This window comes from Zootoca vivipara, chromosome 3 (genome assembly GCF_965207765.1).
Source record: "Zootoca vivipara chromosome 3, rZooViv2.hap1.1, whole genome shotgun sequence".
Lineage (NCBI taxonomy): Eukaryota > Metazoa > Chordata > Lepidosauria > Squamata > Lacertidae > Zootoca > Zootoca vivipara.
Genome location: NC_142586.1, coordinates 32,320,223 through 32,346,381, shown reverse-complemented (window position 1 = coordinate 32,346,381; position 26,159 = coordinate 32,320,223). Strand labels below are relative to the sequence as shown.

The following is a 26,159-nucleotide window of genomic DNA, read 5'->3' as shown; positions in this document are numbered from 1 at the left end:
ACAACTTACCCACTCTCACAAAAGCTGGGCTAAAAATTTATTGTGTCCTCCAACACCTCAACATTCCCTGTCTATCTTCCACGTCAGCCAGGACAGCAGTTTATTAGACTACTAGTATCATGAAGCCCGTTAAATTAACGGGTGCTAGAACAGTGAGCTAAGGAAGGAAGGAAGGAAGGAAGGAAGGAAGGAAGGAAGGAAGGAAGGAAGGAAGGAAGGAAGGAAGGAGGGAGGGAGCAGGAGGGAGAGAGGAAGGAAAGAGGGGAGAGAAAGAAGAGTAGGAAAGAAGGAAGGGAATAAAGAAGGAAAGAATAAGAAAGAGGGAGAGAAGACAGAAAGGGGGAAGGAAGGAAGGAAGGAAGGAAGGAAGGAAGGAAGGAAGGAAGGAAGGAAGGAAGGAAGGAAGGAAGGAAAGGGAAGGGGGGGTCGCCGCCTTGATTCGGCACCAGAAAAGAGCGGGAAGGGACCCAGGGGCAAAAAGCATTTCCTGTGCAGTGTGAGGAAGCGGGTGTCGGTTTTAGGAGAGGTGCGTAAAGCCTCCTCAGAGTTGCGTGTTCGCGGGGAGGGTGCTGAGCCGCGGCAGGAGGAGGAGGAGGCAGCTTGCCGGGTCGGCAAGTCCTGAGCCTCTGGGACGCAGCAGTGCTCTGTAGCACTTTGAATCCTCCTCCTCCTGCCGTGGCTCGGGGCGCTCCATGTGGCGCTGCTGGGTGTTTGTTGGTGCTTCAGCAGCAGCAGCCAGTTCCAGGCGCCGAGCCACGGCAGGAGGAGTAGGATTCAAAGTGCTACAGAGCACTGCTGCATCCCAGAGGCTCGGGACTCTCCATGTGACGCTGCCGGGTCCTCCTCCTGCCGCGGCTCAGCACCCAGAACTGGCTGTTGCTGTTGCTGCTGCTGAAGCACCGACAAAGCGCTCTGCCCCATTTGCACATAACAAAAAAATGTATTTTGGTGCCAGCAAGCACACGGGCGACATGGCTGGTTGGGGAGAAGAAGTGTGAGTAGGCGAGGCCGGGAGCCGAGGGCCCCGGGTCTGGTCAGCTGGTCCCGGAGGGTTCCCTATGTACCGTAGGGTAGCACTTTGAAACCACCTCCTCCTGCCGTGGCCCGGGGCGCTCCACGCAGCGCTGCTCTGGCCACCTTTCTACCCCCCCCAGGCCCCAGCTGTTTGGTGGCTTTCTGGTGCTCTTTTTTTGCGACTCAGGGTATGGCTTATTTTCATGAGCTAGCGAGGGCAAGCGAGAGGAGAGGAGGGCAGGGTGGCGTTGCCTGGCTGCCCGCCAGCCCACGGGTGGCGAAGAGAGGCAGCGCAGGCACAGCACCACCAGAGGCTGGGGAGAAACTTTCCTTCGCCCTCCCCTGTTGAGTCAGACGCGCCGCCTCAACCCAAGGAAGGACAGAGGGAGGTGCTGCTCAAAGGCACCCTTCCTCCCCCCATTCATCTCCGCCGGCCTCCACCCTTGCTTCCCCGACGCGCCCTGCCTCCCTCAGCCGGCACTGAGGCGCTACGCCGGGGAGGAGAGGCTCCTTCCCTGCCCTGGCCTGGCTTGGCTAGAAGCGGCACCAGGGGGGAACGTAGGGGGGAAAAAGGGAAAGTAAGCAGCCTCCTCCTCCTCGTGCTTTAGCGCAAGCGCAGTGAGGCGCTTGTCCGGCCGGGAGCAGTGGTTGGCGGCCGCAGGTAAACGGTAGGCAGAGGGGTGGGGGCTGGGGAGAGAGCGTGTGTGTGTGTGTCCAGTCTCTGCGTCCAATCCCTGTGTCCTTGGGGCACATGCGCAGTAGCGCAGACACAGGGACTGGACGCAGAGACACTTGGACTTTATTATATAGGATATGTAGGAAAGGCTCATAAGCTACTGCAAATACAGTACATGTTGCAAAGATTTTCTAGTTTTGGTTCATGCAATACTAATACTAATACTAATAATATTTGTACCATGCCCATCGGACTAGGTTGCCCTAGACACTCTGAGTGACTGTACTAATAGCAATGTACTTAACTTTTGGAAAAAAATAAGTACCTGGCTCCCAACCAGGATTTGGAAAGAGAGAAAACCTGAGGGAAGCCCAGAATTAGCACAAAAACATTAGCACAATTTCCAAAGGGAAAGACATTACATGTGATCCGTTTTGAGGTCTACAACCCATCTGCCCAAGGAATGAGAAAAAGCAGGAGGTAGGAACATCAACAAGACTTAAAGTGTGCTGGTCAACAGAACCAGATATGTACTGAGTGAGTAGTGGGTTAAGGAGGAAGAGACCTAAAAACACATTTGAAAGAGGACAACCATTAATGTGTCAGTATCTTTAAGGGATTGTAGCAACATGCTGATTAGCATTGTCCTCTAAAGACTGCTCCAGATATTATTATTTTTTGTTTGAGAAATCACCTTTTCAGCATCTCACCTTTTCAGTTGTTGTTGTTGTTTAGTCGTTTAGTCGTGTCCGACTCTTCGTGACCCCATGGACCATAGCACGCCAGGCACTCCTGTCTTCCACTGCCTCCCGCAGTTTGGTCAAACTCATGTTGGTAGCTTCAAGAACACTGTCCAACCATCTTGTCCTCTGACGTCCCCTTCTCCTAGTGCCCTCAATCTTTCCCAACATCAGGGTCTTTTCCAAGGATTCTTCTCTTCTCATGAGGTGGCCAAAGTATTGGAGCCTCAGCTTCACGATCTGTCCTTCCAGGGAGCACTCAGGGCTGATTTCCTTAAGAATGGATAGGTTTGATCTTCTAGCAGTCCATGGGACTCTCAAGAGTCTCCTCCAGCACCATAATTCAAAAGCATCAATTCTTCGGCGATCAGCCTTCTTTATGGTCCAGCTCTCACTTCCATACATCACTACTGGGAAAACCATAGCTTTAACTATACGGACCTTTGTCGGCAAGGTGATGTCTCTGCTTTTTAAGATGCTGTCTAGGTTTGTCATTGCTTTTCTCCCAAGAAGCAGGCGTCTTTTAATTTCGTGACTGCTGTCACCATCTGCAGTGATCAAGGAGCCCAAGAAAGTAAAATCTCTCACTGCCTCCATTTCTTCCCCTTCTATTTGCCAGGAGGTGATGGGACCAGTGGCCATGATCTTGGTTTTTTTGATGTTGAGCTTCAGACCATATTTTGCGCTCTCCTCTTTCACCCTCATTAAAAGGTTCTTTAATTCCTCCTCGCTTTCTGCCATCAAGGTTGTGTCATCTGCATATCTGAGGTTGTTGATATTTCTTCCGGCAATCTTAATTCCTGCTTGGGATTCATCTAGTCCAGCCTTTCGCATGATGAATTCTGCATATAAGTTAAATAAGCAGGGAGACAATATACAACCTTGTCGTACTCCTTTCCCAATTTTGAACCAATCGGTTGTTCCATATCCAGTTCTAACTGTAGCTTCTTGTCCCACATAGAGATTTCTCAGGAGACAGATGAGGTGATCAGGCACTCCCATTTCTTTAAGAACTTGCCATAGTTTGCTGTGGTCGACACAGTCAAAGGCTTTTGCATAGTCAATGAAGCAGAAGTAGACGTTTTTCTGGAACTCTCTAGCTTTCTCCATAATCCAGCGCATGTTTGCTATTTGGTCTCTGGTTCCTCTGCCCTTTCGAAATCCAGCTTGCACTTCTGGGAGTTCTCGGTCCACATACTGCCTAAGCCTGCCTTGTAGAATTTTAAGCATAACCTTGCTAGCGTGTGAAATGAGCGCAATTGTGCGGTAGTTGGAGCATTCTTTGGCACTGCCCTTCTTTGGAATTGGGATGTAGACTGATCTTCTCCAATCCTCTGGCCATTGCTGAGTTTTCCAAACTTGCTGGCATATTGGGTGTAGCACCTTAACAGCATCATCTTTTAAAATTTTAAATAGTTCAGCTGGAATATCATCACTTCCACTGGCTTTGTTATTAGCAGTGCTTTCTAAGGCCCATTTGACTTCACTCTCCAAGATGTCTGGCTCAAGGTCAGCAACCACACTACCTGGGGTGTACGAGACCTCCATATCTTGCTGGTATAATTCCTCTGTGTATTCTTGCCACCTCTTCTTGATGTCTTCTGCTTCTGTTAGGTCCTTACCACTTTTGTCCTTGATTATGGTAATCTTTGTACGAAATGTTCCTTTCATATCTCCAATTTTCTTGAACAGATCTCTGGTTTCCCCCATTCTATTGTTTTCCTCTATTTCTTTGCATTGCTCATTTAAGAAGACCCTCTTGTCTCTCCTTGCTGTTTTTTGGAAATCTGCATTCAGTTTCCTGTATCTTTCCCTATCTCCCTTGCATTTTGCTTGCCTCCTCTCCTCCGCTATTTGTAAGGCCTCGTTGGACAGCCATTTTGCTTTCTTGCATTTCCTTTTCCTTGGGATGGTTTTCGTTGCTGCCTCCTGTATAATGTTACGAGCCTCCATCCATAGTTCTTCAGGCACTCTGTCCACCAAATCTAAATCCTTAAACCTGTTCCTCACTTCCACTGTGTATTCATAAGGGATTTGATTCAGATTGTATCTTACTGGCCCAGTGGTTTTTCCTACTTTCTTCAGTTTAAGCTGGAATTTTGCTATAAGAAAATTTAATTCATTCTACCTTTTCAGTAGAATGAATTAAATTGGAATAATTGACACCTTCTTATGTAGTTGAAGCCATCACTTAACACAGGCACCTTCTCAAAACTGCATCGCAAGACACTCGGTTACACTTTCACATGCTTTATCTACCCTAATTATGTGAATAAGGCTGTGATAAATGTGCACAAATCGGCTTTACATGATCTTGAGCGGTGCCCTAAAGTGCAGTTTTAAAAGGGAGGATTTATTCCACACTTCCAAAGCCTTTAGCATGAATGTTCTCGCAGCATGACATTAATAAGTCGTCGTTCACAAACACAGCCTTGGGAACTTTTCAGATACATTGCTGTGTGTGAAATACCAAGTTGTGACTATAGTGTATCAAGGTGTGCACACACTTAGTTTGTGCTGTCTGGTAAGAGCTGCACATCATTTGCTTTGGATGTAGGCTGCCATTGGTTGTTCATGCCTTGGCCCATGATTAAAATATTGCAGTGTGCTTCAGACAGGGCGATGTCTTGATGACTGGAGACAGGAAAAGATAGCCCTCACAAGCATCAGGCTCGCAGGCCACAGCTCACATACTTCCAGAATACTGCAGCATACCCTCAAACATTCTGAGTTCCCAAACCAGGACATGCATCTTCCTGCATGAGTCATGTGACCCGTGAGAGATTGCAGCCCCGAAAAAGCGCTTTTTCAGGAGGGAGAGCTTTTTTTTCAGGGCAAGATCTTGGCATGACATTGCAAGAGAGCACAGTGGCCATTTTGGATGCCATAACCTTGAAAGAGAAAATGAGATTTCCCCCTTTTTCCAGGATACTTGTGGGGTACTCAGCCATCCATCCATCTGTTCTGTACAGACCCTACTATGTCTGAGATTTGGGTTGTGAAGCCCTGGAAGATTATTGAGTCAATGAAAGCCTTGGGTGCTATAGCTATTGTTAAGTTCATCAGGGAGAGTGTGGGGAGCGAGACAGAAAGGGGTGGTATCAGAGAGATGGATTTGCACAGCTCTCTGGTGGTGCAGCAAGAGAGAAGTGTTCATAGATTAATCACTACCCTCTTGAAACATATGCACCCAATCCTATGCATGCCTACTCAAAAGTGAGATCCGTTTAATAAGGGATCCGTTTAACTTTTTTTTTCTGGTGAAAAAGGATGGTGAGTGCAGTTTTTTGTCTTAGTGTCCAGCAATATATACTTGAGTAACATGCTCAAGCATGCTTTTCCTTGCACCACCACCAGATAAGATGGTTTTCTAAATCAAGGAAGAAACAAAGCTAAACTGCTTCACTTCGCTTTCTTTTAAACGTAAGATAAAAATCTTAAGACGTGGCTCTTAGGAACCAGCTGTTGAGAAGCTAGAATATGGGGCAAGGGTGCTGATAATGGCCCCTGCCATTTTATGCATTCCAGAGTCAGTACCGCGAATACAGGGGCAGAATTACATTGTCTTTTGGGTTTGCCTGGGTTAAAAGAGGTTGTGCTACTGGGATGAATTAGTTAAGAGGGGGTTTCCTGTCGCCTCAAAGGCAATGTATTCCGGTGGCATTCATTCATACGTTCATGTGCTAGCTGACAAAACTTTAAACAATACTTTAAATAACTTGAGAATTAAAACATAGTTGACAATGACTAATCATATGTATTGTATGTGTATGCATTTTGGAATGAAATGTGACTCATCTGGCTATCTGTTTTATGGAGAGAGAGAGAGAGAGAGAAAGAGAGAGAGAGAGAATGAGAATCTTGGAGGTTAAATTTTTAACACTGAAGCCCTTAGCTCAGTTGGTTGGAGTGTGGTGCTGATAACACCAAGGTTGCAGGTTCAATTCCCACATGGGACAGCTGCCTATTCCTGCATTGCAGGGGAATGGATTAGATGATCCTCATTGCCCCTTCCAATTCTACAATTCTATGTTTCTGACACAACCTTGATGGCAGAAAGAACCTTTTAATGAGGGTGAAAGAGGAGAGCGCAAAATATGGTCTGAAGCTCAACATCAAAAAAACCAAGATCATGGCCACTGGTCCCATCACCTCCTGGCAAATAGAAGGGGAAGAAATGGAGGCAGTGAGAGATTTTACTTTCTTGGGCTCCTTGATCACTGCAGATGGTGACAGCAGTCACGAAATTAAAAGACGCCTGCTTCTTGGGAGAAAAGCAATGACAAACCTAGACAGCATCTTAAAAAGCAGAGACATCACCTTGCCTACAAAGGTCCGTATAGTTAAAGCTATGGTTTTCCCAGTAGTGATGTATGGAAGTAAGAGCTGGACCATAAAGAAGGCTGATCGCCGAAGAATTGATGCTTTTGAATTATGGTGCTGGAGGAGACTCTTGAGAGTCCCATGGACTGCAAGAAGATCAAACCTATCCATTCTGAAGGAAATCAGCCCTGAGTGCTCACTGGAAGGACAGATCGTGAAGCTGAGGCTCCAATACTTTGGCCACCTCATGAGAAGAGAAGACTCCCTGGAAAAGACCCTGATGTTGGGAAAGATTGAGGGCACAAGGAGAAGGAGACGACAGAGGACAAGATGGTTGGACAGTGTTCTCGAAGCTACGGACATGAGTTTGACCAAACTGCGGGAAGTAGTGGAAGACAGGAGTGCCTGGCGTGCTCTGGTCCATGGGGTCACGAAGAGTCGGACATGACTAAACGACTAAACAACAACAACAATGTTTCTGTGGGCTGTATGCACTCCTGTGGCACTTCCGTAGCTATCTTTCCCCCAGGAGGTCAAAAAGCATCCACTCTGTTTCCCCCTCCCTCATATTAGCTGGCCTTATTCATAAACATCTTCTGAAATACGTGTTTGTTCTGCAGTTCATTTAGCCTAGCGCTCACCATGTGAGTGGGTGTTGTTTGACAGGGATGCTTGTGAGACAGTGGTGCTCAGGGCAAGAAGGCAAGGCTCATAATTATTTTATTTTTATCTGAGAGGAAGAACATTATGTCTGAAATAGACTGATCACAAATCCAGAGGAAGTGACCTGGGACTCAGTTGGCGGATTTCTGTCTTCTGGCAGTCATGATATAACATAAAATATTCACTAAAAAATGCAATTTTCAAGAGAATGCAGATTACTTTTCCTCCCCCTCCCCCCTTTTTTATATTCCCAAACTGCATTGTTAATTTGCACGTCAGTGTGCAATATAGATTTCAGGTTGCCATGGTGATGGTTTTGCCCACACTAACTTGACATTAGCAATGCTGAAAAGAGCTCCGATGAAGACAGCAGCTGATATAAAGGCTGTAATGATGCAGCTTTTGACCTTTGACTGTTTTATCAGCAGCTATTGTTTTCCTTCTTAGGCTAACAAAAACAAGGATTTGATTTTAAATATTAGCACTTGTGTGATGTCGAAACAAGGACGGTCAAAAAAATTCATGAAAGCCACACAGAAGGTTAAGATAGAACTTCTCGAAGAAACCCAGTTATATCACAGGGAGTGATAAATCATTTGGCAGCTTTATATGCGTCAGGAATCAATGAATAATTTCTCGCAAGGTCCATGTCAACATTACACCTCTGATCGGATTACAATATAAGGTGAAGCCTGTCTCTTAAAATTTAAGAATAATTTTTGACCCTGGTCCAGAGACTGTCACTCACAGTGGTAGGTTGGTAGGTTGCATAGATGCTGTTACGCACAAATATCTCTACCAAAAAGACAGTGCCTATGCTTTGCTGGTGCTGATCTCCTGCCAGCAATAGTGGTGTTCCTATAAGCTGATATCACCAACCATCCTGGGATCAGTTTACTAAAGAGATTGCCTTACCCCAGGCATCCCCAAACTTCAGCCCTCCAGATGTTTTGGACTACAATTCCCATCATCCCCAACCACTGGTCCTGTTAGCTAGGGATCATGGGAGTTGTAGGCCAAAACATCTGGAGGACCACACTTTGGGGGTGCCTGCCTTACCCCATACATGCCTTCTCATTCACTTCAATCTGCAGAACATGCCACACATTTTTTTCTTCTACATTTGTGAAGAGTGTGGCAGCACCAGCACTCTACATCTCCCTGCCAATTGACATTAAGCAGGTACCTTCACTATTTTGTTTTATTTCATTTATTTTCTGTTTCAGTACACCGATCCAGACACAGGATTTGTTTTTTGTTTTTTTTGTTTTTTGTAAATATTTTTATTAAAGATTTCTTGAATTACAAAGGTGTGTGCAGCGTCTCTCATATTTTAGCATGTATCATTGTTGCAAATCAGTTTCATTTGTTAAGACACTAAGAAGAAAGAGGGAAAACGACGTAGATAGGGGGTGGGAGGGTGGGTGGGGATGGGAGTAGGTGACGATGTTTCTGTTTTGCTTAATATTGTGATTGGCTATGATGGTCTTTGTTTTCAGACACAGGATTTATTGGTTTTAATTATGGTTTGATGCACATTTGCTTTTGACTGGTCTGCATGCTTTAGTCATGCTTTGTACATAATTGGACTGCTTGGAGATCTTTTCTTGAGCAATGGTTTATAAATTTACAAAAGGGGGGGACTGGTGCATTGTGTGTGGTTCAATAATATTTTGAGTGCTGAGTGGTGTTCCTACCATCCTCACATCTCCATCAGAATATTCGCTTGCAAACCTAGATCATACTAAGAAGGGGAAACTATGCATGGAGCACCATTTTTATTACATAAGTGGCCCTTCGTTTATATTGGGACTAGTTATTCTACCGGTAGTTCTCAAAAGATTGAAGTCTGGGAATGTTGCGGAATAATGAAGCTTTTTAACATGCAGCCGCTGGGAGAGATCATCAGGGGGTTTGGGCTGAGTGTTCATTAGTATGCGTATTATACCCAGCTCTACCTCTCTTTCAAATCAGAACCAGTGAAGGTCCTGTGTGAGTGTCTGGAGGCAGTTGGAGGATGGATGGCGGCTAACAGAATGAGGTTGAATCCTGACAAGACAGAAGTAACTGTTTGTGGGGGACAGGAGGCAGGCAGGTGTGGCAGACTCCCTGGTCCTGGATGGGGTAACTGTGCCCCTGAAGGACCAGGTGCGCAGCCTGAGAGTCATTTTGGACTCACAGCTGTCCATGGAGGTGCAGGTGAATTCTGTATCCAGAGCAGCTGTTTATCAGCTCCATCTGGTACGCAGGCTGAGACCCTACATGCCTGCAGACTGTCTTGCCAGAGTGGTGCATGCTCTAGTTATCTCTCGCTTGTACTACTGTAATGCGCTCTATGTGGGGCTACATTTGACCCGGAAGGTGACCCGGAAACTACAATTAATCCAGAATGTGGCAGCTAGACTGGTGACTGGGAGCAGCCACTGAGACCACATAACACCAGTCTTGAAAGACCTACATTGGCTCTCAGTACGTTTCCAAGCACAATTCAAAGTGTTGGTGCTGACCTTTAAAGCCCTAAACGGCCTTGGTCCAGTATATCTGAAGGAGTGTCTCCACCCCCATCGTTCTGCCCGGACACTGAGGTCCAATGCCGAGGGCCTTCTGGCAGTTCCCTTGCTGCGAGAAGCCAAGTTACAGGGAACCAGGCAGAGGGCCTTTGGAACGCCCTCCCACCAGATGTCAAAGAGAAAAACAACTACCAGACTTTTAGAGGACATCTAAAGGCAGCCATGTTTAGGGAAGCTTTTAATGTTTAATAGATTATTGTATTTTAAAACTTCGGTTGAAAGCCGCCCAGAGTGGCTGGGGAAACCCAGCCAGATGGGCGGGGTATAAATAACCATAATTTATTATTATTATTATTATTGTTATTGTTATTGTTATTATTTGGTTGTTACATTACTAAATAAACCATACAGAAGTCCCAGGTCAAAATGGGTTCATGATTACCAACAGACCAACTCTGTGTTTGTGAGGAGAAGACAAAAGAAACAGAACTGGTTATGATGGTCCCTAATAATCTTGATTCTGCATTTGTGCAGAGAAAACATGTTCAACACTAATTTGCCAAATTGGAAACCATCTTTCCTTGGATCATTAACATTATTTTAAGTAAATAAATATCTGTATAATCTGATTCCAGTTCAGGTTATATCATGAATCAGGCCAAACTCCACATCGCAGGGAAGTGTGTCTGCCTTGCATCCCAACAATGAGAGATGGCAAACCCCTGATTTTTTCCACTTTCCTTTTTAGGTGACTGAACCCACCTACAATTTTACCGGTTGTATAGAAGTTACAGAAATCAATAACTTGGGACCCTTCACCTTTGCTAATGCTGTGAACAAAAACAATATTGACCGTTGCAGGTAAATCACATTCTGTATCTTTTCCAATCAAGAGCAACTGATTCTTTAAGACTGTTATGGCTTGAGATGCAGTTTCTCATTTTCAGCGTGGTCTAAAATACATGTAGGGAGTGGGGAAGTATGTGTGCATTTCTCTTGATACACCATTTCTCTCCTTCTATATGTGGGAACAAAGTGGGGTGGGGGGTGCAGAATAGTCCAATTAAGCCTGACAGTTTACATATTCTGGGCTTAGTAGTTTAGGCCTTTCAGGTTGCACAACAGAATGCAAGATAAAAATCAAGGTGGGGGAAAAGAGGCATACATAATGGGTTTCTCCTGACTGCATTAGAATTTTCATCAATGTGTGTGAAAGTCAGGAAAACTGGTGTTGTATGTAAACGAGGCCACCAAACATTAAAAAATAATATGGGGGGGGGAGAGTATTTCTGTTGCTAGCTATTTAGTAGGGTATTCATTTAGAACAGGAGCAGTGAAGAAGGTCCTTTATGAAAGCCTCCTTCTAGCACGGCTTTGTGGGTGAAAATTAGCTATCCAAATCTATTTACTATCTCTCATGCAAAAGGTAAACTTGTGACACCCAGTGTGTAATTCATGATGTCTTATCGCTTCACTTGTTTCCTTCAAATTATTTAGCCCAGCCCATTTTGCAACTCGTTCTCTTTTGTAACTTTGATGCTTTTTTTTAAAGATTTCATAACTTGTTTTTGAGAATTTCATTGTGTGTTTTGGTTTACATAATTTTTACGACAGACCTATGATAAATGTGTATCAGGAAAGGAGATTGCTTGCATAAAGTGGGGCTTAATGTAGCAGGATTTCTCATTACAAAAGAAGTTTTTTGAAATGATTATTTCAAAAATAATATGGTCCAGGCCGTCGCCATCCCACAAACACTCGTGGACTGTCACTCAGTTTGCGCTCACTTCAGTGAGATCATGAAATACCAGATTACGTGGTATTTTGTAAGCAATTATGAAAATAAAATAGCAAACTTTGCTCACTCCTTAGGTGTGGCTCTGCACAAGCAGCAGCACAGGCCTTAGAGTTTTTCTTATGAAATTGACATCCCAATACCAGTAGATTGTACATTGGCACCAGGCTCACCCACAATCCCATTTCAGGACAGCCCAGTGATGGGGCAGGACAGGGTGGTTGCGAAGGTGAGGAATGAACCAGGTTGGCAGTGGTAGTATATGCAAGTGGTGCATGTGTGGTTACACACACCATCATTCCAGTGTTTTCCCCACCCTTGCCAGCCCACCTAACTGCTGCTGTTACTGTTACCTGCTCAGTTTGAAAGGGATGGAACCTGCAATGGGCTTCTATCACTCTGGCAGAAGTGGACTGCCACTCTGAAAATAAATTAGTGGGTCTACACAGACATTGAGCAAGCTTTCGTATCAAAGATCTGAAGTGGCAACGTCAACGTGTCTATAATAAGATGAAACGCACGAAAGGCATTCAAAGTTTGATGTACTTTCAAAATGTTCATCATTTGAACATTGTCAAGTATGATATATGAACTGGTTGCATTTCTCACCCAGTCCACTTGTCACATATCTTAGGCCTGAACAACTTCTGTACTACCAAAGCTAAGCTTTGCTCACCAGCCATGCATCTGTGCCCTGATGAAGGTTTTGACATTCTCCTGGTTTCTGCAGTTCCGGAAATGTACATACAGGCCTTTACTTCTTGTAAAGTTAGGTGTCTAACTGTAAACAAAAATAAATAGAACATAATGTAGAAGTAACACTCACTAAATTTCTCTCCCAATGCAATGCCATGCAATTGTCAAGTAACTTTTATGTGCCTATGACATGAAGGCAAAATTTGATGTCGTTATCTTTGCAGTCATTTTATTATTCATAATATGTGCATGTGTGTAGTATAGATACATTGTGTTCTCTGAACCTTGTCTTACAACACAGTCTTCTTCTTGCATTGCATTGCGAAACATTTTCTATCGTATGGTCATTATTTTATTTTTAAGAAAGACATTTCATCAAGTACTGTCATATTGCCTTGAATGCAGTAGGTGGCAACCCCACCCCCCAAAGCTCAACTCTGTTGAGACTTTGGATAGTTTAATGGAAATTCAAAAACTGTTTCAGAAGTGTCAGCAATTTATTTATTTAAAGAAAAAGAAAAATACCAAGAGGAATGTTGCTCAGCATGCAGCAGGCAAGGCCTTTTATACTCCTCAATTCTAATATCCTCTCCTTTTATGGTGCCAACTTTATCACCAGTGAAATTGGGTCTGTCTGATTCAACATTAACTGTCTTTTGTCGGCTTAAACCTATGCAAGCAAGCATCTTGTATTATGGTGTTAATTCTTGGTTGAGATGGAATGGAAGCTGGATGTGGTTGTTGGCTTTTGCAATCGTGTATGACTTTTAGCCTGCAATAGATAGATAAACAAAAAATTAAAATGACATTTTCAGATTTAATGGAATAGAGACATGTAATTTACATTCTGGAAGCCTCTGGAAGTCTATAATAGTTAGTTTGTTTTTACAAAAAAAAAAAGTGTGGTTCCGTTTTTGTAGTACTGTTTCTGTGTGTGTGTTTTTAACCACTGCATTAGCATTAAATAATTTAATGACTAGTGAAGATTTTATCAACACTTTGTGTGGCATTCAACTAAGCTGTACAGTACTCAAAAGTTGACCTACTGAAATGGGCCTAACAGATTCATATAGGCATGTATATTTGTGCTTGGGAGCTGACTCAAATGCCCAGGGTGGTCATAGAGTACTTTTTCATGTGACTAGCACCACTTCAAAATGGGCATGAGGGGTTGCTCATAAGAATCTTTCCACATCCTCACATAGCAAGGAGAAGACTTCCCCATGTATGTATAGATAGATTGACTTTCAAACAACTGCTTCCTAATGGGCATTCTGGCGGGGTACAATAACATGAATAACCGTTTCACACATCAGTTCAAACATTGCCTACAGATGACTAGGTATGTAAACTCATTTTTAATAGAAGATTTTAAAGAAATAGAGAACAATAAAATGAATAAACAACAACACAGTCCCCAGAAGCATGCAAAGGGATGAAGACATTATTGCAATATAGCATCCAATTGAATTTTACCCTGGCAGGGAAGCTGGCAAGAAGATGTCCCTCCAAAAAGACAAATTGTGATTGGGGTACGTGTCTTTCCACTCCTCCCTCAATGGCACAGCAGATAAATGGATGCCACATTTTGATAAATTTATCCGTCGGGAGTTACCCCATAGCCTTTTTGCATTCTTGGGCAGGTTTATCATCAAAGCACCAATAGCCAAACTCTAGTGTACCTTTGAACAAAACAACAACAACAACCAGAGGAGTTGTCCACCCACTTCCAATTTTGTGCCACTTCTCATCTGGCCACTACCAAGCAAGTTAGTCATATTTTTGCATCCATTTCCGTAGGACTCATGTGTAACTAACTTAGCCTAGTGTCAACTCTTATTTTGAGAACTGCCCAGGATGCTGGCACATCCATAGGACTCCCCAGGAAAACATGAAAACAAAGAATCTTTCATTTACAGTTTCTAACAAACAATTAGATTTTTGCAGTGGACAAATTCTAAAATCCTGCCAAAAAAAATCAGATGTTGTGGCCAAGGTAGGCCCACAGAGAGGTCAGCCCCTCCACAATGACAGCCTAGGCATCTGTCCACGATGGAGATACTCAAGTTCCTCTTTGCTGCTTTGCACACTATAAAAGAAGCATTGATTCTCTTGTGCCTCTACTCTGTTGCTGCTGCTTGTAACATGTGAATTGAGAGAACTGAAGCTTTACTTCATTTGTTCTTTCTTTCTTGTGATCAATGGCAAATATAGAACAAAAGCTTTCTGCAGCAGTATTTCAGAATGCAATACCAAATCTGTGTTAGCTCATAAAAACATTTTAGTATTTGAGGAGGGAATAGTGTGCAGTTTGTTATTATTAAAAATGACTTCTTCTTTTTTTAAAAAAAAACATTCCACACTATTCCTACAAAACTTTGTGCAAACTTATCTCACAATCACACTGACCTCATCTTCTGCCTGTGATTCCTCTAACAAGTTTCCCCAACACTGTGATGAGCTCCAGCTATCTAATCATTCTTTTAGCTTAAATGTGAATGAAAGCAAGTCCACATTCATGAACAACCCCCTTTTAAGGCACAGGTTTGTGAGTATATTTTAAACTTATGAATATTTAAGCAGTTTGGAATTTACTCAAAGATGTTCTGCCATTTCTATAACTAGATCTGTTTGGATTTCAAAATACCAAAAGGAAAGCTAAGGCGTGTGCAGAATTTAGTGAGCTTTTGAAAACAAACTCGATATGGGAGTTCATTAACCTTTTGAAGACTGTTTGCTTTCCTTCTTTAAAACAGTTCTGCTCAAGAGACAGCACATGCTATAACTAAATTTCAGGCAAAATGCCCGCAGCTGTAAGGGCAGCCAAACCTTGCTGGCAGAATGGAAGACAATTCCTTGTTCTCCCCACCATAGCCTCACCCTGGAGGTGATAAGGAAGGTTTCCTGCATCACTCCCCTTGGGACCCCAAAACTGTGAGTGGATGAGGCACGTTGGCCCCAAAGGTGGCCTGTATCCTGACCCAGGGCCTTGTAACCCTGAGCTGCAAGCCTTGGGAGCCACCCATCACCCTCAAAAGTGCTTAAGGGGGTCACCAAGCTGACCTAATTGTTTCCCTTCCTGCACCTACCTGCCAAAGTAACCATTTAAACCAGTCTATTTAACAGACTACCGTCTCGCCCCACATGGTGCAGAGTAGGCAAAAAGACCAGTGTGTCAGGCCAGATAGCGACCAGAAATTCCTACTTTGCCCAGAGGCAACCACCATAGCCACACTATGAAAGAGGGTGGCTAGGTAATTATTGCCAAATACAAAATTTCTGTTTACTTTAAGATCAAAAGCTTCAGTTCTTGGTACGTAGTTCCACATATTTGTACGTAGGGTTGCTGTGCATATCTATGGTTTTTGTGCCTCATAAAGTAAAAATTTAATATTCCCACTTGTGGACAAGAGTTCAGCACAAAACAACATGTTCTGATGGATCTGAGAGAATGAGAGAGAGCAGTAAGATATTGGAAAATTAAGCTAGATTGTACAAAATTAAACTAACTGTACAAATTGGGAAGAGGTGAAATAGTGTGCTTTGTTCTTCTGAATGATGCTGATACTTTCAAAGGAGGGCACAAGTACAATAACCAGTTTGGCCTTTCAGATGACGTACAGTTCAGCCAGATCTTTACTTTTTAATGGGAACCTATGTGAAATTGAGGGACGCGGGTGGCGCTGTGGGTTAAACTACAGAGCCCAGGGCTTGCCAATCAGAAGGTCAGTGGTTCGAATCCCTGTGATGGGGTGAGCTCCCGTTGCTTGGTCCCAGCTCCTGCCAACCTAGCAGTTCGAAAGCATGTCAAAGTGCAAGTAGATAAATAGGTACCGCTCCGGCGGGAAGGTAAACGGCGTTTCCGTGCGCTGCTCTGGTTCTCCAGAAGCGGCTTAGTCATGCTGACCACATGGCCCGGAAGCTGTATGCCGGCTCCCTTGGCCAATAACGCGAGATGAGCGCCGCAACCCCAGAGTCGGTCACGACTGGACCTAATGGTCAGGGGTCGCTTTACCTTTATGTGAAATTATCCACTCTTCAGACCTGGGGCTACTCTCCCAACAATTGGGAAGCTTTTATGTTGTTGGTGTATTTGTGGTTTTCTTAAAATGAGAGGACAATGCAGTTATGCTAGGCTGCAAAATCACATCCGCAACATGGATGCAAAATAACAATTTGTGAATTGGTTTCCCTTGTGAATGTTGCATATATCTCTGCATATTGGATTTTCTTTTAACTGCTGTGCCCTTTCTTGCCAGTTGATGAAGCTCTGTAATATCTTCATTGTAATTTGATATCCTATTGCCAGTCTTCTCCTAGATTTTCTTTTTAGCAGCAAACATTGGTCAGATGGTCAGATGACCATTTATTTCCATACAACAAATTAGACACCCTCTTCAACCCTATCAGCATCATTACTGAATAACTGATTCCCATCACAAGTTAATGCAAGACATATACATTAAAATTTACAGTTGCACCTGCTTCAGCTGTTTATTAAAATGCATACCAGCAAGCATTGGCGCAGTTTTTACCACATGCCAGATTATTTTCCTTCATTTGCATCTTTTGAGGGGCTTCAGTGGGTGGCAATCTCCTCATAATTATCCTAGTCTTTCAGCAATGAGACCATCCAATGGAAATGTTGACATTTTCAAGGTAAAGCTAGAAAGACTTCTGTAAAGGGTGGTATATGCTAGGTCAAAGAATAGTTCTAAAGGAGGGCCACTTAGAGGATGATTTGGAGACATGCCCCCCTGCTTCTGCAAATATGAGTTCAGATTTGTACACAGCTTGAGCAAGCAATTTCCAAGTCTTCTAAATAAATAAATCACATTGCCACAGCTACCGCTCCTTCCACACGACTCACTTGCCTGGCTCCCAGCTGTCCACTAGGAGGCTAGCTGTTACACCCTGGTTATAACTGGACTGAATTTGATACTAGTGGGGTCACCAGTGGCTGATCACAGCAAGGCTCATCCAGCCTTAACCAAGGGATTTAAATTAAATAACTTCTTAAAATGTTTTGTTATTTGTCTGCAAATTAGGCAGTGCTATGTTGCAGAGGCTACATTACATATACAGGAAAGTTTTCTGTGCAAGAAAAATAAAATATATGCAACAGCCTTTGAGCATCCTTCTTTGAACCTTTTGCTAAGCTCTGTTCTATTCCTGTGATTGTCCCTTGTTCACTTTCTAATGCTTGAGATCCCCCCCCAGTTGTATCCTCTGTGTTTGACTTGCCCTCTTTGATTTTCTTCATCTTTTTTATTACATTTGTTTTCGGTGTGCTCTTTTCTGCGTAGCTCCTTTTCTCCTGTGCAATTTCCTTTCTACCTTTGTGCACATCCCCCTCCTCCTGCCCCTTATTATTCTTTTCTCTTTGGTGTTCCTGTTGAAACGATGCATTGCAATGATAATGTTAGAAAAGGTGGCAGGCATAATCCTACCTTGTGTTTTAAATGTTCAGAACCATTGGAAACGATTTAAGTCTATGGTGCTGTCTTATGAAGGGAATGGGTGAATTGGTTTGGATACTAAGCAAATCCTTTTGAGATATACAGGTGAAATGCAGAAAATTAGAATATCATCGAAAAGTGCATTTATTTCAGTAACACAACTTAAAAGTTGAAACCAATATATGAGATAGATGCATGACATGCAAAGCAAGATATGTCGAGCCTTTATTTGTTGTAATTGTAAGTATTTGTCGTTAGGCAGGACAATTATAAATGGAATGCAATTAATGAAATGTAATAGCGGTGTTTATTTTTGTATTATTGTAACTATTTGTTTTATTACTATGGAATTTCCAAAAGAAAGCATTTGTAAAAATTAAAAGAAAAATGAAAAATGGAAAGTTGCATTACTGAAATAAATGCTCTTTTCGACGATATTCTATTTTTCCGAGTTTCACCTGTAGATACCACACACACACACACATGTAGGCATATGAAGAGCTTTTCTGAGACCTGGGGTGGGAGACTTGTCCATGAGGCACACCCCTGCAATGGTACCACCTAACACAGGTCCAGATTTTACTATCAAAGCCTTGAAGCACATGAGGACAGGCATGGGTGTTTTGCCCATGACCTTCCCTGGTTGGCTGGGAGGCACAGGGCATTCTTGGCATGACAGCACTAAGTCTAGCAGGCCCCTGGCAGGGCTCTCCAGCCAGCTTAGCCCCCCAAGACCCAAGGCACATGTACCCGGCTGTGTCCCTTCCCCCCCCCCCGGCATGGGCATGTATATATGGATATATGACTTTGTGTGCTGACAAATACAATTTTCACCTCATTTATGAGCATCTTTCCTTGGTCAGCATGCCATGAGCAAAGGCCCGTCTCCCTCTCTTGCTTGTTTTCTGGAACCGTAGGATTATTATTTGTAGCAGCTACATGGTTTTCGTACTTTAAGCAGTGCAGGCCAAAAAAGATTGCATAATTCCTATTTTGGTCTCCTTAATTATTCTTGACTCACTGTTAGCATGTCGTTGGCTGTGCAAGAGTTCACAATTTCTGTGGGAATAAATGAACCAGACAGGCTTTGTGCTGGAGGCTTTAGAAGTGCAGTCAGTTACATAGGATTCCGCTAAAATGTCAGATTCTGAAGTCTTTAAAATATACGTTTATGCATGCAGCTTTCACCAGTTTAATGATGTCAGTTCATGTTTTCCCCACCATAGAGTTGGTAAAGTATGAAAACCAGATGTACATTGATTCAAGGGGACGGGAAGGGAGAAGGGAATCCTTGTTGTTGTTTTTAAAAAAACCTTTTTTAAAAAATTGGATGTCCCTGCACTATTTCTGCTCCTGAATCATTTTGCACCTCATAGATGAGCATCCAGTAATGGTTTTTATCTGAGCCAAGGTCCAGCTCATCTCAGCTCCAGGATCTGGTGGATCACCTTCAGAATGCAAGATTATTCAAGTCTGGTGACATGACCACAATCTGTAGGATGCATCAAGGGACCATTTTATTAAGGACTAAGTAAGGACCCTTTTTGAAATTACCTTCACAAGACTGGAACTATAAAAGTATGAATCCTACACCAGCTGCCCTGGTAAAAGTTGCACGGAAATACTTTCAAAATCGTTCAAAGGAACTGGAGAAATGCCGGTTTGGGAAGGAGCCAGTGTCAAAGGGCTAACATCCAACGGGGGCTCTGTATAGTCACAGTTTACTTCTACATACATTTAAGAGTCAGAGGCTAAAGTGGCTATAAGATCAGTTTGAGTCCTGGCTTCCCTTAATCTCTAGCATTTAGGAATGAACGAGTATTTCACTTATTAGGTGTGCTGCAAACGATATGGACCAAATTATAATACAGTTGTACCTTGGTTGTCGAACGCCTTGGTACTCATACGTTTTGGCTTCTGAACGATCGAAACCCAGAATCGAGTGTTCCAGTTTTCAAACCTTTTTTGGAAGCCAAACATCTGATGCGGCTTCTGCTATTGTTTCCGGTGTGCCTGCGCAATCAGAAGCCAGTTGGAAGCCATGCCTTGGTTTCCAAATGTTTCGGAAATCAAACAGACTTGGTGAGATGAAAATATTTGGCCCAAATTAGCACATTCTGATAGCAGTGACTAAGGCATGGAATTGGCTTCTAAACGTGATGGAAAATTATCCTTCCTCTCCCTCCTCTCTGCCTGATGCAAATCATGCTAATAGTTTTCATAGACACAACTCATGCCCTAGTCATACTCTAGAGCAATGTTTCTCAATCTTGGTTCCCCAGATGTTTTGGGACTACAATTCCCATCATCCCTGACCACTGGTCCTGCAAGCTAAGGATGATGGGAGCTGTAGTTCAAGAACAGCTGGAGACCCAAGGATGGGAAACACTGCTCTAGAGTACACGCTTTCGATAAATGACTAGCTTTTGGTGATAAATCTGGCTACCATAATGGGGCCTATTCCACTAAGAAACTCATATTGCATGCAATTGGGTTTAAGGGATAAGTGTAAAGTGGCAAAAATACCTGTGGCCACAATCCTGTACACATTTGCAGCATGGGATGGTCTAATCCAGGCATGGCCAAACTTGGCCTTCCAGATGTTTGGGGACTACAGTTCCCATCATCCCTAACCACTGGTTCTGTTAGCTAGGGGTGATGGGAGTTGTAGTCTCAAAACATCTGGAGGGCCAAGTTTGACCATGCCTGGTCTAATCTGTCTGTTTCAGTTTTTCTGTTTCTCATTTTTCCAGTGTTAAGTTTTGGTTTCCCTATGCCTGCACTGATTTGTGGTTTTTTTTTCTTTCTTAAAAGAGGGGGCTCTAAAAAAGGGACTCTGTGGGCACCAGGAAAAGCCTGAATGTGCATGTATATAATTTCATTGTGTGAGAGGGAACCAGTTCCCCTTTAAGAGCTTGTTAGGGGTAATCAAGAAAATCAGTGGGTTGGCTCGAGTATCTGGGATGGTCTTCCAGTCATGTAGAAATCTCAACAGTTGAGATTGTGATTAAACTTCATCAGTGAAGAACATTCTGGAATCAAGCTATAAGTTTTTCCCCAGGAACCACTAAATGGGCAGAATGAACGGAGTAAGTGAAATTCTTTCTTTGTTCTTTCTCCCCTTTTTGTTGTCGACTATTGTGAGTAGGACAGAGAAGGATGTCTCTCCTTTTAATAACAATAATAAATTTTATTTATACCCTGCCCTCCCCGGCAAAGACCGGGCTCAGGGCAGCTAACACCAGGTATAAAAACAATTGATTAAAATACAACTTAAAAACAGGATTAAAATACAACTTAAAATGCAGCCTCATTTCAGTGGAAGCTCATATCAAAACTATTTAGTGGGAGAAAATGTCAAATCTTCACCAAGGCCAACTATCCAGACTGGTCCTAGTGGGCCAGAAAAAAGCCAGGGGCAAGGGGGCGCATAAAGACGTTAAAAGCATTAGGGAGAGGATTGCGCCCTGCAGCACTCCACACACCAAGGAGTGGCGCAACAACATCTCCCTCCCTAGCACCACCCTCTGTCCCCGACCAGAGATAAAAAAGCACAGCCATTGTTGGGCTATGCCCTGTATGGCCACGTCGGCGAGACGGTGGTCCATAAGATCATGATCAACTATGTCAAAGGCTGCTGACAAATCTTAAGAGAATCAGCAGTCCCGACCCGACTCGATCCAGTTGTCTACAGAGATCATCTGTTTGGGCGACCAGAGTCGCCTCTGTCCCGAAACCAGACTGAAATGTATCTAAAGCCGATGTTTCCTCCAGAAACCTGCCAAGCTGTTCAGCCACCGCTCTCTCAATTACCTTGCCCAGATACGGAAGATTCAAAACTGGGCGATAATTGGATAGATCCAAAGGATCTAAAGTTTTCTTTAAGAGCAGACACACCACTGCTTCCTTCAGCTCCCCTGGGAATGTCCCCGTGCCAAGGAACAAATTGATTATTTCAACCAGGGGGATCAGCACGACGTCTGGGCATGCCCTAAGACGGGCACGGATCAAGGAGGCAAGTGGTGGGCCTACCAGCTTGAAGGAATCTATCCACATCAGCAGGGAGTATTCGATTGAAATGTTCCAACACTGGACCCGAAGACCTTTGTAAGGCATGAAATTGTTGTTCTATTGTTATGCAATTATGACCATTATATCAGCACAAGATTTCTGCTTGTCAGACGAACCTTTCTCCAAGCTCCTCCCTCCATGTGGTTTTTAGGGCTCTCCCAACCCCCCAGAGCCAATTGGGAGGGCCTAAAGAAATTATAACATGGGGAGTGGCTCTAGAAATCTACATGCCACCCTTCTTCCCAAAGGAGCCTAGAGTGGGAAACTTATCCGTTGTTTAAAAAATCACAATTAAAACTTCTAAAAACATTTTGAAACTTCTAGTACTACCGTGTTTCTCCGAAAATAAGTGTCATGGTCCGGTCGGCAGGCAATTGAAGCCCTGACTGAGGACGTCAGGACCAGAGGCAAGATGGTGGTGTAGAAGCAGGAACAGGTGCAGGGCTGAGGGTCCAGCAGCAGGCAGTCGCAGGGTCAAGGAGCAAGGCGTCAGCAAGGCGAAGGTCCAAGGGTCGAGGAGCAAGGCATCGGCAAGGTGAGGGTCCAAGGGTCGAGGAGCAAGGCATCGGCAAGGCGAAGGTCCAAGGGTCGAGGAGCAAGGCATCGGCAAGGTGAGGGTCCAAGGGTCGAGGAGCAAGGCATCGGCAAGGCGAAGGTCCAAGGGTCGAGGAGCAAGGCATTGGCAAGGTGAAGGTCCAAGGGTCGAGGAGCAAGGCATCGGCAAGGTGAGGGTCCAAGGGTCAAGGAGCAAGGTGAAAGATCAAGGAACAGGAGGCCAGATGCAACAAGGCAGGGATAGCGTTGCTGTGGCCCAGAGCTGAAGGGAAATGCTGAGCTTTTATCCCTCCCAGCTCCTGCCACCAGGTGCAGTGAGGTATCAAGTGGCCTCACCTGAGTGACCACTCCTTGCCTCTCCAGCACAAGCTGAGGTCTTCACCTGAGTGGCCACTCCTTGCTTCTCCAGCACAAGCTGAGGCAGGCCCCAGTCCTGCAAAGCACTACAGGCCCCAGAGCCTGACTCCTGCCCATACTCCTGACAGTACTCCCCCCCCCAATAGGGAAACGGGGTTCCACCCCTGGTCATGGCCCAGGCTTATCTGGGAACTTCCGATGGAAGGCCCGAACCTTGGTGGGTGCGTGCACGAAGTCAGCTGGTTCCCAAGATCGCTCCTCTTCCAACTCCACCGCTAGCCCCCGGAGGGTCCCTTGACCTGCGTTCAGAATCCCTCTCAGACAGGCGGGTGTCAATATTAATACACAACGTGATCAAGTCTGTCAGGGCTGCCGGGGAGGTCACCCACGCCAGTTCGTCCTTTATGCGGGGATGAAGTCCCTGACGAAAATGGAACCGGCGAGCTGCCTCATTCCATTGAGTGTCCGCAACCCAGCGCTAGAACTAAGTGGCATATTCAGTAACCGGGCGGGCCGCCTGCCAGTGTTTCTGCAGGGCCATCTCAGACGTCTGAGCATGATTCGGCTCCCCGAACATGCCTTCCAGGGCGGCAATGAAATTGTCCAAATGCCCCAGCAGGTGGTCGTCTGCCTCAAGGTATGGTGTAGCCCAAGCAAGGGCCGGGCCCATAAGCAGACTAACCATAAAGCACACCTGGCTCCGTTGGGTGGGAAAGTCTGCAGCACAGGTGGCAAACAACAACCGGCACTGGCTTACAAAGCCCTGCAGGGTGCCACACTCTCCCCTGATCCGCTCCGGCGATGTGACGGGAGGAGCACGTCGGGCTGGAACCGCAGCAGGGGCCGCTCGAAGTGCTCGAACCTCCCCCTGGAGTGTAGCTACCTGTGTGTGGAGGCTCTGCAGCACAGCGGTGAGGTCCATAGGCTGGGCTCCGTCCATCTTGCACCCTGGCTGGGATGCGTTTTGGCCGCAGCAAACTGTCACGGTCCGGTCGGCAGGCGATTGAAGCCCTGACTGAGGACGTCGGGACCAGAGGCAAGATGGTGGTGTAGAAGCAGGAACAGGTGCAGGGCTGAGGGTCCAGCAGCAGGCAGTCGCAGGGTCAAGGAGCAAGGCGGAGGCGGAGGTCTGGGAGTCAAGGAGCAAGGCGTTGGCAAGGCGAAGGTCCAAGGAGCAAGGTGAAGGATCAAGGAACAGGAGGCCAGATGCAACAAGGCAGGAATAGCGTTGCTGTGGCCCAGAGCTGAAGGGAAATGCTGAGCTTTTATCCCTCCCAGCTCCTGCCACCAGGTGCAGTGAGGTATCAAGTGGCCTCACCTGAGTGACCACTCCTTGCCTCTCCAGCACAAGCTGAGGTCTTCACCTGAGTGGCCACTCCTTGCTTCTCCAGCACAAGCTGAGGCAGGCCCCAGTCCTGCAAAGCACTACAGGCCCCAGAGCCTGACTCCTGCCCATACTCCTGACAATAAGGCAAGGTCTTATATTTTTCTTCAAAAAAGCCCCCCACCCCACCCCACTATGGCTTATTTTCAGGGGATGCCTTAATTTTTTTTCCCTCCTCCTCCTGCGACGGCCGGCATTGCTGCTGCGCCTATCACTATGTCTTATTTTCAGGGTATGGCTTATATTCCTTAGATGCTTAAAAATCCTGCTACGGCTTAATTTATGACTACGTCTTATTTTAAGAGAAACAGGGTAGTTGTAAACCTAAGGATGGGTATGCATGTGTTTTGCACTAAAGGTGTTTTTGTTTTTTTTGAGCTGACTCTGGCATTTCGCCATGAATGAACATTGCACAAACTGTGGATGACAAAATACACAGAAGCTGAAGGGTGTGTTTTAAGCTACAGTCCTGTACGCTCTTACCTAGAAGTAAACCCTATTGGTTCACTTCTGAGTGGAAATGCATATATTTAGAGATCTGTGTGGGAGATCAGTCAAATATTTGTCTTGGGGAAATAAAACACGTTTTGGAATACATCGGATTTTTGTTTTGTTTTGCTTTACTTTACGTGTGTGTGTGTGTGTGTGTGTGTGTTTTTAAGCCGAAGTCCGAAGAAAGGGCTGATCAGCACAGGATTGTTTACAATATTTAAAGTGTTCCTTGTAAATAAGGAAAAAAATGTATTGTTCCATATTAATATGGAATATATTTTTTTGTGTTGTCACTTAGCTATTTGCAAGTGTAAAAGAACACTCAAGAGAATTACTCAGATGTGTAGATGAACCTTTTTTCTCATTATTACAGGATTCAGCTAGCAAAATATTAGCAGGAAAGAACCAGTGAAGTCAAATAAACAAAATACACCCTCCCTACCCCCACCTCGAAGTAACTCTTAAAGAAAAATGGTGGTAGATGTTTTCCTTCCTCGGTGTGTCTGATTCCGCTGAGATTCGAAGGCTACAATCTGATGCCTTACCAATTACAAAAACATGTAAATAAAGGGAAATTGTTTTGTTATGCATTCATAAATAATTAAGAACTTCACAGCAGGCTTCCACCATCTCCATGTTATCTGCTGGGAATGTCTCGTAATGGAGATATAGTTGCCATTGTTACCGTAGCAGATTGCATTGCTATAAAGCAGAGCACATTAAAGAAAATGGCTAAGAATGCTAAACTTACTGAAAGGAGAAATTCGTCTTCTGGGCATTTTACAGTATGGTTTTCCCCATTGGTGTGAAATGTTCATTATTTCCACACACACAAAGAACACATATGCAAGACTTGTTACAACCTCAAATGTTGATCAAGAAGTCTGAGAATTCATTGTGTATTTTCTGCTTCTGTGTCTTAAATCTCATTGTTTATAGAGCTTTAACAAAATATTTACAACAATATTGTCACCCCTGACAATTAAACACAATACAGTGTTGTAAATATTTTGTTAAAGCTCTGTAAACAATGAGATTTATACCTCTGTATGATCCCCTCTGGTTATCTCACTTTATGGCAAGATTTTTAATATAAGGAATTTTTTTTTGATAGAACCCAGTATGACACCAAAATCATCTCACTTGGAAAAAAATTAACATTAATGTTCAGAGCTAATCTCCCGGAAACTTCAAACTATTGCTCATATAACCTTTCTCACTAATCAACCTAGTTGACATACAGTTAAGTGAGATTATGTCACTTTTTGGTACTTGTGTAATTCTGTTTGGTATTATTCTTCCAGTGGGAGTTGGGGTGGTGGTGGTAGAGATGACGAAAACAGGCAAGAGCAGGGGTAGCCAGTACAGTGCCTTACAGATGTTCTAGACTCCAACTTCCATCAGCCCCATCCAGCATAGCCAAT

General features: G+C 44.3%; 1 protein-coding gene across 1 annotated transcript in view; it reads left to right on the top strand.

Annotated features, from left to right (window-relative positions):
• The window catches only part of EYS (EGF-like photoreceptor maintenance factor), a 396,345-nt gene that overhangs the window by 207,369 nt on the left and 162,817 nt on the right, over positions 1-26,159 (top strand). Inside the window, exon 17 of the mRNA XM_088665821.1 lies at positions 10,675-10,787. Coding sequence (XP_088521947.1) covers positions 10,675-10,787 — 113 coding nt within the window. The remainder of the gene's footprint in view (positions 1-10,674; positions 10,788-26,159) is intronic.